Genomic DNA, 16,026 nt, shown 5'->3' with positions numbered 1-16,026 from the left:
GCAGTGCATTAGGAACACAGACACCAGAAATATAGCAGCCCCCCCCCAGGCCTTTATGACCTCTGCAGCCCTGATGTTCATTCATGCAGCGCTGCACTCCACTAGTACCCAGGGGCGTTGGCGTGGCATGACGGGAAAGGGTGTGTTGTCTGTTCGCCTGTACGTGTCTCACTCAGTCCTCTCTCCACCTGCACAGCACCAAGCACGCAGACAGCATTGACCTGGAGCTGGAGGTGGACCCTCTCAACGTGGACCACTTCTCCTGCACCCCCCTGGTAAGCTGGGGGGAGCCGCAGGACATGCACACAGTGTTGTCAAAACAAGCCCCATACAGAGAATTGACCCGCACCTGTAATCTCACAGCTCCTTCTTAATGCTCCATATTCGGTGTACCTGAGACCGGGTCAACCAGAAAAACGTCCCACAATGTTTGCTTGAATTTGTTATTTTCGTCTATCTGTGTTTCTCATTGTAAGTATTTCACACAGAAGAGTGGCAGAAGAGAAGTATTTGAGAATGAACCACAGGAAAAGTGCTTAATTATATCTTCCAAGCGCACGACACTGTTTCTTACCAGGCTGATTAATACATGTTTGGTGCAACCAATCATATGCTTTCCCTGGGTTTTATTTTGTGATATACCCACCCCTTTGCCGTTTTCAAAGAAGGCTGCATGAGGTAAACACTGACGGCAGCTCATAAGGAGGCACTTGTGATAAGCTTTTTTTAGAATTTAATTCTGCAGGAATGTTGTGCTGCCATTGTTTAAAGGCAGCGCGGGTCACTTTGACTGTTCGCCTGGCTAAACCTGCCTCTGCGTTGCCCTCTTGTCCCAGATCAGAACCAGAATCAGAATCAGTCTTTATCGGCCAAGTATGGTTTTACACATTCTAGGAATTTGACTCCGGTTCCAGTGTCTCTCTTAGTGCGTTCACACAATGATTTACAAGGTGACAACAACAAATAACACCCAACAGCAGTGGAACAACAAACAAGAGTAGTGCAGGACACATACATGGAATGGTGTAAGGATGGAATGAATGAGGTGTATAAAAAATTATGAGACTGTACAATAGGTTAACAGCTACTGCACAATAAGTCAAAGCGTATAGGAGTGCAGGCTGTGGGTCTGTACAACAATTTGTTTTAGATAGCTATTGCATCTGTACAACCCTAACCCCAATTAGTTTAAATAGCTATTGTTATATATAGTTATGTCACAATGAGCGTGAAATAAAGTGTACCTGAGTGCAGGCTATGGGTATGTATGCCGTGCTCTTCACCCTTGTCCTGTCTGTTCCTCCCCCTGTCTCTCTCCAGATGTGGGCGTGCGCTCTGGGCCACATGGAAGCGGCGCTGGTTCTGTACAAGTGGGACCGGCGGGCGCTGGCCATCCCGGACTCCCTGGGCCGCCTGCCCCTGGCCATCGCCCGCTCCCGCGGCCACACCAAGCTGGCCGAGTGTCTGGAGCAGCTGCAGAGGGAGGACCAGCAGACCCCCACCTCGCTGCCCCCCACCCCTCGCATGTCCTTCTCCCCCGCGCCCGACGCCCCCGCCTCCGACAGCTGGATGGTCACATGGGGCAGCGACGGGGCGGCAGCGCCCAGCGGGCAGAAAGGGGGTTCCACGAGCACCACCCCTTCCACCACAAATGTCAACCCAGGTAAGAGCCAGGTCTGCAAGGACTGTGGGCTGGAGGGTTTGGCTGAACCTTTGGCTGAAATGTCTGCCAGTTATGATCCAGTAGTGTTCCCCTCTGATGTTTGAATTGATCTAACGTATAAAACGTGTAACACAGTCTTTCAGTGATGACAGACACTCCTTTTCTAAGACTCTGCAACTCTATTTTGTGTCTGTGTTTCACGGGTTATGAGTTTCTGCTGAAAGTGGAAATTTTCCCAAAGTCTGTGCCATAGATGAAGTCCAGTAACAGTTATGTAATAAAATAAATGAGCCCCCATCTCACGCGCTGCTTTAGCTGAGCACCACGGCAGTTTAACAATGCACGTCTGTTTTCCCGTGCCTGCGCAGACTTGAGAAGACCCAGGTCAGAGCCCTCCAGCTACTACAGCAGCGAGTGCCAGAGGGACCTCCCCCTCGCCAAGAAACACAAGCCCAACCCCGAGGTCTTCCAGGCGCGACCCGACAAGGCCATGTCCGTCCCCCTCACCCTGGAGCAGCAGCAGCTGCATAAGCTGGCCGGCAGCCCCAAGACCCCGCTGTCAGAGAGCCTCGGCGCGGACAGGGGGCTGGAGGAGGGGTCCGGGGCCGAGGGCGCGTCTCAGGCTAAGCTGGGGGTGCTCCGCGGCTCGGTAGGCGGCGGCGGAGGCGGGGCAGCCGGCTGGAGCACCAGGGAGCTGTACTCGGCGGGAAGCTCGGGTAGGAAGGGGGCCGGAGGGGGCGGGAGCGGCGGCACGGGCAAGGAGAAGCTGGCCAGCCGGCTGCGTCAGCGGGAGACGCTCGGCATGCTCATGGTGTCCGAGCGGGAGATGGCCGACACGGAGCTGCTGGCCTACCGGGAGGACCTGGAGAACCAGGACTGCCTGACGCACATGGACGACCTACAGGTGGGCGCTCTTCCACACCAAAGTCCTGTCACCATTCAGATTTCAGTTCAGATTCAGCCAAAATCAGTTTAAGAGTGGCTATTTTAATGAGTTTGCCAAATGTCTAGTATTAGGAATGATGGGAAGGGAATCGGCCACAAGAACCTGCTGTTGGGTAGGGCTCCACACTCACCATCATACAAACCAATAAGCACTCTCAGTTCCTCCACCCTGGCCTGTAGTATTCAAGCACACCCGCAGTAGCAAGCCCATTAACAACCTTAATGTTTTGTTTGTATAACTCCCTCTCTCAATCAAGCTCCTGCTCAAGAGGGCCTTGAGTGATTAACGCAGCTTTTAATAGGGAATTCAAACTAACTAAAAAAACAATCAGGATTTGAATGTCTGTTAGCTGGAGAGTGGGGAACTGGCATGGCTCCCGCACTCTGTCAGAGGCCCGAGTGTGGATGGCTCTGATGTGTAAACACAGCAAGCGTTAGCCTGTTTTATGTCTCTGGTGCGCACCCCCCCCCCCCCCCCCCCCTCCAACCCCCGTCAGAACCTCCACAACCCCCACTCTCTCCCAGGACCTCCACCACCTCATAATAAACTCGCCCATTGATCCGTTCGAACGGCCGAGGTAGAGCTCCTGCCAGACTCCTGCGCCATTCGTCACTGTCACAGCACATGGAGGGGGATGGGGGGGGAGGAGCAAAACTCTGCGCTGCGTGCCTATTGGCTGAGCTTTGTGTGTTTGCGGTCTGTCTCTCAGGTGAACATGATGACCCTGGCGGAGCACATCATCGAGGCCACGCCTGAGCGCATCAAGCGGGAGAACTTTGTCGCCACGGAGACAGCTCCCCTGGACAGTACAGGGGTCACCAACACCATGAGCTGGCTGGCCAGTTACCTGGGAGATGTGGAGCACTTGCCCAGCCTCATACACTTACGGTGAGCAGCCCGGGCTCTGCAGGACTGAATGATTGACAGTGATGAACTTAAAGATGTGTACACCAAGTGAGGACTCCTGTAGCTGCCTGGCCCTTTAGTCTTTTGCACTGAGGCACATTTGCCAAAGCACACACTTTGAGTTTTTCAAAAAAACAGCAGTCTATCCAGATTGAAATGCCAAATCTGACAGTACCACTCCCTCCCTGCTTGCTGAAGACAATAACTCCAGTCAAACTCTGCCAAAGGGCTGTCACGTAATGAGTTGCGCATCCATCAATTGGTATTTCACAGAATGCATCTGCCAGAAATGTTGTGAAATTACAAACATTCCAAACTGAAAGAATAACCCCATTTTCAATATAACAATAAAGACTAGCTCAGTGAGGCTGAGACTTGTACTGGGTGTTCTCACCTGAGTAGTGCTTTTGAGGAGCTCCTGATCACCCCGTCCTCCCTGGGCAGGTCCCTGTACAGCGAGCCCCTGACGCCCTCCTCCAACCCCAGCCTCAGCCCGGCCGGCTCCCCGCTGCACGAGGGGCCCCTGGACAGCAAGCCGGGCCTGCCCTCCCCGGCCAACTGGAGCGACTTCCTCAACGCCTCCAACAGCAAGGTGGAGCGGGAGCTGGCCCAGCTGACCCTCTCGGACCCGGAGCAGAGAGAGCTGTACGAGGCCGCCCGGCTAGTGCAGACCGCCTTCCGCAAGTACCAGGTACAGCCGGGGGGTCTGAGGTGCAAGCACACGGTGTATGTGAAGCCTGGCACCGGCCATCCTTATCCTGTGTGGGTATTCTGAGTCTAAACTACAGGATTGCATTATTATTGTCTGGGTTACACACTGGTAGTCAGTCTGGTTTGATACAGTTGGTTTTTGTCCATTTGTAAATGGCTGGGGCTTAGTTCCACTGGGTACAGAGTACTTGGATCAAGAGGAAATAAAGCCTTGGCCCTGGCCAAGCCTGTGGTGGATTAGTGTGCACGCTCACAATGCACTGCACTGTGTTGGATCGCAGTGAGGTCTTTAGCAAAAGGAGGTGATCCAATGATATTCCTACACACTCACACACGCACACACACACACATACAACATGCTGTGCACAGATACACAAACACACAGTTTCCAGTCTGGTTCCAGTGGCTCTAGCATGGGGAAGTAGCTTGAGCAGAGCATGGCCTGGCTGTGACGAACGACCGCTCTGCCTTCTCCGCCGCTCTCTCGCTCCCTCTCTGAAACGGCTGCCTTGCTGCTTGTCCCGAGACCGCTCTCTCCCTCTCGCCCTCCCTCCCTCCCCCCGCTCCCCTGCGGCTGGCTTTAATGAGTCTCCACACTTCAAACTGTTCGCTGCCGCTCAGAGGCATCTGTTCCGCCCGGTTCGCCGAGGCCAACCCGAGCGGGAGGGCACGCTGACGTCGCGCTCGCCACCCCCGCCCCCGTCCGCCCGTCCCCCTCCCTTCCGGCCCCGGGACGGGATCCTGTCTCACCTCTCTTCGCTTCCAGGCGGTGAAGCGGCCGGCCGGCCGGCCGGCCTGTTAGACTCGCGAGGCGATCGCATCACCTCCGCCGGCAGCTCCAGCCGAACGGAGTCCTCCGCTCCAACTCACCTCTCCGCCTCTCCTCCCCCCCGCAGGGCCGCCCGCTCCGGGAGCAACAGGAAGTAGCAGCCGCCGTCATCCAGCGCTGCTACAGGAAGTACAAACAGGTAGGCAGGATACAGTAGCACCTTCTGGATTGGCCATCCCCGGGGCTATCCTCATGAGAAATACTGTAGGCGTTCTGAAATCACTAGAGGGGCTTCTACATACCAAGCAGTCCCAGCATAAAGAGAAGAAAAATGATGCAGGATAGTATAGGCAGGGACCTGTGTGACTGTCTGTAATAAGCCAGCTGTAGAAGGATGGGACAGGCAGGTCACTTGATGAGGATGTGAGTTATGACTGCTGTTCTTGCCAAGGAAGGGTTTTATTAGAAGCTTCTGGTGAAGAACAGACAGACTCAGATTATGATCTACAGGAAAGTCTACCTACACAAATGACAAGCCTATACTCCTAGCAAGCCAGACCCTGGGCGACACTCCACCCCCACCTCCCTCCCCCCTAACAGGGTGTGCATCATCCCTCACCACCTGACCTCTTCTCTCTTTCCTTTACAAGCTAACATGGATAGCCTTGAAGGTAACATGGTGTCCTTCTTATGTCCTGTAGTCCGTAGTGGTGTTGCATGCCGGATTCGCTGCCCAAGCAGCTTGGTCCTGACGTGAGTCTGAAATCATGAGGTGACTTGTGCTCTGCCCGCCCCCATCTGACGCCCTGCTCTCCCTGTCCCCTCCCTTTCCCCCCATCCGGCAGTATGCACTTTATAAGAAGATGACGCAGGCCGCCATCCTTATCCAGAGTAAATTCCGCAGCTACCACGAGCAGAAGAAGTTCCAGCAGAGCCGGCGGGCGGCCGTGCTGATCCAGCAATACTACCGCAGCTACAAGGAGTGCGGCAGGCTGAGGCCCCACCGCCGCGCTGCTGCAGCCGCCCTGGTGCAGCACAAACTCAGGTACCCTCACTGCAGGCAGCAACGCCAGCACTCTCTCACTGACTCACGCTCTGACACCACACTGCCGCACAAGCAGGCACAGCGGCAGACCAGTACCCAGCTCAGCTACTGTTTCCTTTGCTGTGCAGTAAATAATCACACACATATCCTGCAATCAGTGGGAGGTGCAGGACTGAAACATAACATAAAGAAACAGAGTCTACTACTCTATAGCTCCCTGTTGGTTTTAACACAGACAGAGTTTTGATCCTAGGGGATCTTTGCTGGGACCTTTTTTTAACTACTTCCTTTGCCACACAGACCGGGGTATCCCTGCTGTAATCTCTGCTGCTGAAGCACTTACACTCATATACTTGTACTACACAAACAGGTACAATAACAGACCAGTTCCCAGCTTGCTCACAGTGTCCTATGCCAGACAAACCCCTCACTGCTGCTCCAGCACTTACACTCTTGTACTGTATAAGCACAGTACAATAAGTACAATAAGTGAACAATGCCCAGCTTGATTACTTTTACCCATACAAACCCTCCTGCAAATAGCAGCTCCAGCACCAACAGTGAACTTACAACACCCAAGCAGGTACAGCAACAGTACAGAAACCTAACAAGCTTGTTCTCACCTGTGCAGCACAAATATAACTACAAAATGAATGTTTGCGTACTATGGCCTCAAGAATCCATGGTAAGGTATCAGCCACATCAGCAACAGCTTGATGAAACAGCCTTTCTTATGTACAATGTATTACATATGCAGCTGAAGATAAAGGCAGAGGCTCAAGCACATATACCTTGACAACACAAAGACATGGATACCATATATTAATGGTTTGGGTTGTAATACCAGCCATGGGTAGCAACAGTTAAGTAAAGGCCACTTTGTAAAGAACTGACTACATTGACCCTGACTGGTCTGACCTTCGCTGATTATCTGTTTCAGAAGCAGTCTGCTCACCAAGAAGCAGGATCAGGCCGCCCGCAAGATCATGAGGTTCTTGCGCCGCTGTCGCCACAGGTGAGCCCAGTGACAGCGCCCCCCTTTGGCTAGAGGCAGAACTGTCTAACTAAACTGAAGCTCACAGTTAACACAGACATGCTCCCAGTCACACAAACACTCACACTTAGATGTAGAAGCTGGGGGAAAGGGAGGAGAATACTTGTGCAAGCATTAGGATCCTTCATGCCAAAACTCTTTTTTGTAGCTCTTCACTAGCCTTATTTTTTTGTCTCTTTTTTTTTACCAAGAAAAGCTCCTTGTTCACCTTGAGACCTATTAGACTGATGAAGGAGGAAGTCAGAATTCCTTTTAGAGATAGTATAACTTTGGCTCATATTCACATCGAATGAGACTATACACTGCTGCTGGGGATATTCAGTTTTAGAGTGAGGCTTACAGGGCTGGTTAAGCTCAGTATCAGGTAGCTGTGTAAGCTCTCTGTCCAGTTCCACACACACAGGTAAACTGTCACACAAGCCTTTGACACTGACCAGCTCTGTAGTTACACAGCCCTGCCATATGGCGCCACATATAACAGGGCCTTCCTGCGGAGCAAGCGCTATACAAATTGGCTGCTTTTGAGCAGCAGCCCGGACAATTAATCAACTGGACAGGTTCACTGTGCTTGGGGGTGGGGTGGGTAGGGGTTTGAATGTGGCAGGGCTTTGTAAATACAATGCTGCAGGGACACCCCACTGTATTTTGCTCCCCTCCCTCCCCTCTCCCGACCCCCTCTCCCTGGCAGTGCCCAGTGTGTGCTAATAGCTGTCTGGTGTTGTTTTGCTGTTAATGCGAAGCCCCTTGATGGACCATAGACTGTTCAAGCGGGTGAGTGCAGCCTCAGCAACTCGGTTTTGAGCTTCTCTCTCTCTCTCTCCCTCCCTCTCTCTCTTCCTCCTTAGAACCCCCTGCTCTCCCTCCATACCTCTCTCTCCTTTATCCCTTCTCCCCCCGTCACTGTTGCTTGATGCCTGCTTGCATGCCGGCTGCCGACTGGAGCGACAGATGGACTGAAAGCCTCTGATTGAGAGAGGGAAGCGCAGGTTCACTAACCGCAGCACACGAATGACAGTGACAGCTCAACACTAACCAAGCACCTCTCACTGTTTCTCTACTGTCCTCCCGTTTCCTCTTCTCTCTCTCTCCAACTGATTTATCTGTCCTTGTCATGGAGATGCACATTAGAAAACCTGAGGATTGCTGGATGATTGCTGCATGACTGCCGACCAATAGGGGGCCTTGCTTCTTTACTTGTAGGCATGCTCAGAATGACATCACTTCCTGGGTGGGGATGTTCTCTAGAACCACCCAGGTGCCCTTCATTTTGTTTCTCGTTTGGCCTTGGGTGGGCAGAGGGGGGAATCGTTCTCTCCTTTTCTGCTGTCGTGGGAGCAGACGTTTATTCCAAAGCTGCGCAGATTTCAGGAGGGCATGCAGGCTTGTGCGCTGAGGCATGGAACCCCTGACTCGGTGGAATGGGACAGTTGGGTCTACCTGCCAAAGCACCCTGTCTGCTTCCCCCACTGAGAATGAGTCACTGCCTCCATTCACTGTGCCACCAACACAGCTCACCACTACCTTGTGACGACATCACATGGCCCCAGATAGGAAGACTCTGATGGTGTTAGAAGTGGGATAGATTTGGTGTTTCAAAAGCAAGGGCCGCCTACCATCTCTTTAGCCTTTTCCTCCTGTTGGTTACATATTATGATGTAATACATGTTGACCCCTTAGAAAATATCTTGAGCTTGTTCCATAGAGGGAAAAGACATGCAGAAATATTCAACCTGACTATCTAATGCTACAGTCCAATGAAATGCACACATGAAATGATGACTGTGAATTAAACCTTTTCATTACCTGTCAAGTGCCCAGTAGGGAAATTGAAACCAGCAGGTCTATGTTATGCCCGTTTAACACATGAACAACATTTTGGTTTGAGGTGGCAGATATAAGTGACAGAACCATATGTCTCTGGCACTCATTGTCAAGGGAAGTGGGCATCACTGTGGCGTAGTGAGAGGATGTCAGCTTACACACAGGGGTAGTAAGCCCCGGGGAAGGCCTGGGTACAGCCCATGGTCATCCCACTGCATTGGTGAGGGGAGGTAAGGCACATCAAATGCACTGAGATTGGAGATGAAGCATGTCTGCATTATATTATTAGAAGAACACTGGAATATTTCTAGATAACTAGTAGGCGGGAGATGATAGATTCAAATTTCATGAAATGGGGTTCATAATACAACATTATTTCAAAATGATATTCCTCAAGAAATAATACCGATAAGAAAATAAAAATATAACACGATTGGATGTTTTCTTCTCTTTTTCTTCAATTTCTTCAAATGATAAAGCCCTAGCCTTGTTAATATTCATGATGTACCATGATGAGTTTGAGTGCCATATCAATTTTATAAAATGGATCCATAACAGTCTGAATTCTAATTAGCTACATCAAGGAAGAAGAGAGACCGGAATGAACCAGTTCTACTGATCACATTAAACCACCAAAGTAATAACTAGCTTGTTACGACACTAATTATAACTTTTCTAACATTATGTAAGCGGTACTGCTATATTCACTAGCTAGATGGTGAATGAGCTAGTGAAGAAACTGGCTTTTGAATCAACTTTGTTTCATAGATTATTATGTTACACCAGGGTTTAGTTGCTGGCTTAAAACAAGAACTACTTCTTGAAAGAGATGGAAAACATTTCTGTCTTTGTTCATTAAACTTAGCTCTTAGTGATGTGGAATGGATCAGTTACAATACTTATGTTTGTCAATGTACAATTATATTAAAACAATATACAGAATTCCATTTACCCATATATATCAGTATATCAGTGAATTTTTTCACAAATGAAATGGAAACCAACCAACAGGAACAATAGATCTGAACTAATTGTTTTGTAATACTCTTTTTGTCATTGCACTGAGGACTAATGTAAAAACAAGTCAATCAAGTAAAAATTCCACTGTCATGATTTTTGAAAAATGTGTAAACTACATTCTAGCCAGCTTTAACCTAAGTCAAAAAAGATAAATAGACTTCACATCTCTTTCAATATAATGCAGTTCACAATAGGTCATACACTGAACCAAATTGTGTTTATGTCGAAAGACAGCAAAGGTATCCCCCTGGATGCCAAGGACTGTCATTGTCAGTCGTAATGTAGACTTAGACATAGCTTGTCCATCACAGCAGGTCTGAAGTAATACCTGCTGTTAACAACATACATAACAATAGCTCTGTAGTGTCCACAGATTCCAGTACATTATAACATTGTACCACATAATTGTTCTCAAGCTTGGTAATAATGTGGCTAGTAGCACCTTGAGGAGTGATTCTACTACAGTCCTTTAATTACACTATGAGGACATAATCCTCATGAGTCAACTCATAGGTGAATCCTTCAGGTATGTGGTCATATTTGTATGGGTGATTCAGCATGTCAACTCAATGCTCACATATCTCTGATGAGCAACATTTTCCAAGTGATGCCAAAGGTTTGTTATATAGACTTGGCACTGGCAGTCCTACCTTTCAGTTCTCCCCTGTGGCCAATGTCCCCTCTCTGTTTTCTAATTGGTCTGAGGCATGAGAGGCGGGGCCTAAACAGAGCTCATGCTTCAGATGTGCTGGTAACATGGAAAGGGGTTGTGTCAGAGTTTTTGGGCACGTCGTTTGACTGCTGATTGGTTCTCGTCCCCATGGTCCTTACAGCATAGCCTCAAGTGTCCTTTTCTTTTTTTGTCTTTCAGAGTGAAAGAATTGAAAAGGGCCAGGGAACATGAGAGCGTTCCGAAGAGCCCCCTCACGATGTGACATCAATCTTCAGACTCTTTTCTTTTTCTTTTTTCTGTTTGTACCAGACATTTTACAAGACGAAAAAAAAAACTATCCGACAAAAGGAATTCAAGGAGTACACTGCGATTATTAGTACGACAATACACCAACTGATTCTACTTCTGCCAATGCAACAGCATTGCTTTTTTTCCTTCCTCTGAGGGGGCAATGTGGGAAGTTCTGCAGAAATTAAACTATATGGGGGAAAAAGGGGAAAAAGTAACATTATCTTCATGACATTTTTTGCACTTTTCCATGGATTTTTTTGGGAGTAAGAATAACAGGAATTGGGGGGGGAAAGAGAACATGACTGGAGTCTGAGTCATCCTTTGGATCAAGAAAGAAGGATAGAGAAAAGAAGAAGGGTTGCAAATATGGAATCATAAAATATTGACCTGGTTCTGATTATATTTGATTTTGATTGTTTTTTAGTGACTACATATTCCATTTGAGAAAAAAAGTATGAACCAAAAATTGTTGCCATTGCTCATTGACCCATTTGCACGCACACTCCCGTATTCAACCAGACAAAATCATAATCATAAATCTTAATTTCCTGTCAAGCTGCCCTCTACCCTGCCATTCAATCAAAAGGGGTGGGGCTATGCATGAATGTAGAAAGGGTGTAACGGAAATAGATGGGGTTTCCAAAAAAAAAAAAAAAATCTTATTTTGTTATTTTGGGCGAGGGACGGATGAGGATGGGGTCAAATCCTTGGAAGTGGATTGCCCTTTTTTAAAGCACCATTATATTATTGTTTTTAAATTTTCTGATTAGTCTTTTGCTTAATGTCGCTTTTATCGCTAGCCTGCCTTTGTGAGTCCTGTGTTGTTGAATTTAATCAGGAAAAAAAAATGCATGTTTTTGGGCAAAAGTTGTCTCTTGCGTGCTTAAAAATTAGGTTTATGTTCTCTGATTATTTTTTCATGTTAGTATATAGTGGCGTTACACATGTGCCCACCACACCACTCCACCCCTCTCCCCAAACTCATATTTTGTGTTTAATTTATCAATGTATGAAGCATTACTTTATTCCATTGTTACGACAATGAATTTGCCTTATTTCACATTTATTTCGTTTGTCTGTCTTTGTGGATTTTTCCCCGTTTGTATCTTGCCTCTCTTGTGTTGTAATGAGTGTGGTTCTGACAGTTAATCGTTGTTCTGTTTTAAATTTACTTCAGAAGCTATAAAAGGCTTTTGAAGGGAAAATCACATACATTGCCTTGACTTCTTAGAGACTTTGTGAAGGGTCCCTAAGCTAGCCCCTAAGCAGGGGGTAGACAAATCCATATTTTTGACTATTGAGCGGTTTCTGTATATAAAGATGGTTGAAGGTATGTGGAGAAGACCATTTATCTGAAGGGGATTGTATTTAAAAATATATATTATTTTATTCATAGAAAAGGGGATGATAACATGATACGAGACAAAAACAGAATATTTGTATAGTTTTGTTTGAATGCCCAAGAAGTATGGTTGTATTGTTTGTATATAATGTAAATACCGGGTACAAAAAAGAGCTATGTGCATGAAAATTTAAGACATGAACAAAGATACAAAAAAATATAAAAAGCATTAGTGGCTATGGTCTGTAAAATGATTCAAACTATTTCACTTATAAGATTATTTTATTTTAAATGTTCTTTAAAAGAACATTTTGCTAAAGCATGACCTTATTGCAAAAAACAGTTAAAGAAATCTTTAGAGTTAGGAAAAAAGTCAAAATTATCTTAACAAAGACAAAAAAAGGTTACGTTTACATTTTTGTTCTGTTTTGTTTTGTTTTGGGCTACCAAGAATTTAATCTCTTTTTTGCCAATGGTGCCAAGTAATGTGAATGCTATATTGCTTAACAAGAAAATTAAGTTATAATCTTTGCAGAACAGATAATCATAAGATGAAATATACTAGCATTAAATACAGTAAAATCACACCACTACCAACCAAGAAACCCAGAAAGATCTCCACACAGTGCAGAGGGAGAAATATTTCAGAGAAAAAAAAAAAACTTTTGAGTCTCTTGCGTCTTTCATCTTGTCACCGGTGTCCAAAAAACAGACAGGCTAAATTTCCGCGGTGACACCTCGACAAGCCCGTTGAAAACCGAGAGACACGAATGCAAAGAGGAACCTTACGTGAGATGTAAGCGGAGAGCTTTCTTTTTATCTGTAGGGGGAAAAAGGAGCGCAGAAGTGAAGGGGAGACCGCGGTGTCCTGGTGGCTGTGATTGCGGGCATTGTAAATGGCAGCCTCGTTCACTGAAACTCCGGCCCGTAAAAAGGTGCCGCAAATGTGCGGGTTCAGATGGGTGAGCCGGGGTGAGCGCCCATCTCGCACGTTGATTGCGAGGGGAGACGTTTCCCTTCAGGGGACGTGGGTGGGGCGGCTTGGCTCTTGGCTCAGAAAAGAACACCGATTTTACTGACAGAAGGTTCGTGAATAGGGACTGATTACGGAACCTTACTGTGGCCTGGAGTTCTCAGCTGACCGAGGGTGTTATCTGTCCAAGGTTTGAGTAAACAATATTCCATATCAAAAGGCGAAAGCAACACTTAATCGATTGTTAGACCTGGGTGTAAGACCTTTAAGATCTTGATTTTCTGGGTCTAGAGGTCAGGGGAAATTAACATGAATTTCCTAACGGTGGTAAAGGGACATCACAAAGTTCAAAGGTGCCAAAAACTGTGGCGTCTCAATGGACCAGGGCAGGGATAAGCTAAAGTAGGGATAGCAGGTGAGAAAGGAATTAACAAAACAAAAGTAATACAAATAGCTTTTCTAACTATTTGAGTTCAAAGAGCTTTGGTCTGCTATGATTGGAGGTTTCAGAAGTGGTACGAACCTATTTTGGATTATTAAAGACACATCGAGAAGGTGTCACTAAGTGTTGCAGGAACTTTTTGAAGGGAGTACTAAACTTCCATAGAGAGTCATGGAGCAATAGGTTTGTGTTGAGTGAGCGGTGACAGCACATATGTTTGACCGAACTTTATGTCCTGGGAAAGCATGTCAGAAAAGGCCCTTCCTTTGGTCAGTTCAGTTTGATATCTGTTTTGTAGCCTCTGTGCACTGCTGTCTGTCTGTTTTCCCAGAAGGTTATGTGCAAAATTTCTGGATTTGATTCTTTTGTGTCTGTTGGTTTTGTTTGTACTGCAGAGACTTGCTATGTAAACCTTTTATTCAGTGTTTATGTAGAAAGTGCCTAACCATAAAGCCAAGCCAATGTCAGGAGCATGTCATTTGTTCAGTGGGGAAAAAAAAGAAGCAACACCTGGTCAATTGCGATTTTTTTTTCTTTTAAAAAGTGTGGCTGTGTAGGAAGACCAAGAAATGTCAGAATTGTTTGAAAATTGCCAACATACCAGAACACAAGACGCCTGAATAGTTCCAAACCCCCTTTTAAACAACCCCTTAAAGGTTTTAATCAGTCTATTGGCTGTCAGTTGTCCAGCCAGTTATTAATGTAAGTCCTACATGACACGGAATTCTGCAGAATTCTAGACTGCCACGTGTTTGCCAATATACAAGAGGCCTCATTTTCCTGTTGGAACTGCCTGCTGAAACCATGTGGATTACAAGATTGTGTACTTATTCCAGTGATTATTGTCTTGCATTCAACAAACTGGTTGAGGATGTCAGCCATTGCACTGTTGTGGGGATGGAGACGGTCTTATTCGCTTGCATGGGTAACATAGATAACTGGGTGTCTGAACAGTGCCCAAAGCATGCCTATTTTTCTAGTACTGGTAGTCAGATAGACTCTTAAAAGACGTATTGTTCTGTGCAGCAGAGAACACCAGTTTAATGTGTTGCAGAACTCAAGGGAGACAGAGGGCTTCTCAATGCAAGGCAAACAAAGAACTTAATCTTAAACTTAAAAAAATGAATGATATAGCTATTGTCAGTATTCTTTGACCAAGTTTCTGGGGGCAGCATGAATTTTGAGTCATAACTGGGTTTCTTTTGTGTTTCGTTTGTTTGTTCATTTTCCATTCATTTTGGTCCATGTGGTGTTCTTCCGACTTTCAACATGCAAACGGAGCCAGTACCTTCAGGAATGCGACAGCAGGCATCGCGCCAATCACACACTCACACTTGCACACCTAGAGCGCTCTGTCCCGCCACACGTGGATTTCACAGATAGCAAATTCACGTATGGTTCCAAGAGCTTAGGGAATGGTTTGCCTCCCGTTTGTATTTTTACTCAGGGTGCCAAAAATGGGGAGGGGGCAGTGGAGTGGGACACACAGAGGTATGACTCTCAGAAGCAGGATTCCTAGAGAAATCCAGGTTAGAGATTAATGCCTGACGTCCTCTGACATATAGTATTCCCTGGCTAGACAGTGAGCGAGGGCGTTCCTCTCTGAATCACAGAACAGTTGACTTGATACCTCTCCTTTAAGAAAATAAAGTAAACTGAGCTGTTTTGCCACCTGATGTCCAAATGCGCTTATTCCCACTGTAATGTATTCAATTTTCTCATAGGGGAAGGCTGTTGACTGCTGTTGAAAGCTACATTACAATTCTAGAGACATGTTGTTCACATGACATAAAAAGACAAAAGTCTTTTGGTGCTTGGACAGACAGAGCCATTTGTTTCTATTCAGCTAAATTAATCTGTAGGCACGTGAAGCTGGCGGAGTCTTGGTGTGGTATGCAAGCAGGTAACATGCACATCTTGGCCTTTCACATTACTCTTTCCTCGTGTAGAACAATACGTTGCTTTTACCTTAGCATACATTGCACACTCTCAACTGATTCGTCATGAAGCCTGATGTAACCCATCTGGGCCCATGACTGGTGAGTGCACTTTGTACGCAAAGTGAAAAGTAACACTCCCTAACTGAAAGACCACCTTCCCTCTTATCGTATTGCACCCTAACACAAAAAGGTAGACAGGTCGGGATAACAAGGCATAAAAATACTGTAGAAGGCTTTCCACTTATTGACACAGAGCAATAAACATTTTTCCTGTTTTAAGTGGAGATCTTTAGATCTAATGCAGACAAAAAAATTGAAACACATAGTTGACTTCCTCTTATGCAATTGCCAGAATGCAAGACAGGCGTTCAGTAGTTTATGGACAGTGATAACATGACACCCCTGACCTAACTGCACGTTTTCATCATAT

At 46.7% G+C, this 16,026-nt stretch overlaps 1 protein-coding gene across 11 annotated transcripts in view; it reads left to right on the top strand.

Moving 5' to 3' along the window:
- The window catches only part of LOC118779983 (calmodulin-binding transcription activator 1-like), a 317,969-nt gene extending 306,222 nt beyond the window's left edge, over positions 1-11,747 (top strand). For 6 of the 11 annotated variants that reach the window (XM_036532360.1, XM_036532353.1, XM_036532358.1 and 3 more), the window contains 11 exons: positions 197-275; positions 1,321-1,663; positions 2,032-2,567; positions 3,319-3,497; positions 3,960-4,206; positions 5,123-5,194; positions 5,646-5,666; positions 5,841-6,040; positions 6,981-7,055; positions 7,835-7,865; positions 10,807-11,747. In XM_036532360.1, coding sequence (XP_036388253.1) covers positions 197-275; positions 1,321-1,663; positions 2,032-2,567; positions 3,319-3,497; positions 3,960-4,206; positions 5,123-5,194; positions 5,646-5,666; positions 5,841-6,040; positions 6,981-7,055; positions 7,835-7,865; positions 10,807-10,839 — 1,816 coding nt within the window. In that variant the 3' untranslated portion in view covers positions 10,840-11,747. The remainder of the gene's footprint in view (positions 1-196; positions 276-1,320; positions 1,664-2,031; positions 2,568-3,318; positions 3,498-3,959; positions 4,207-5,122; positions 5,195-5,645; positions 5,667-5,840; positions 6,041-6,980; positions 7,056-7,834; positions 7,866-10,806) is intronic. The other 5 variants (XM_036532364.1, XM_036532356.1, XM_036532355.1 and 2 more) reach the window with 4 other exon arrangements.
- The last annotated feature ends 4,279 nt before the right edge of the window (positions 11,748-16,026 follow it).

This window comes from Megalops cyprinoides, chromosome 6, assembly GCF_013368585.1.
Source record: "Megalops cyprinoides isolate fMegCyp1 chromosome 6, fMegCyp1.pri, whole genome shotgun sequence".
Lineage (NCBI taxonomy): Eukaryota > Metazoa > Chordata > Actinopteri > Elopiformes > Megalopidae > Megalops > Megalops cyprinoides.
This window is presented reverse-complemented; position numbering and strand designations above follow the sequence as displayed.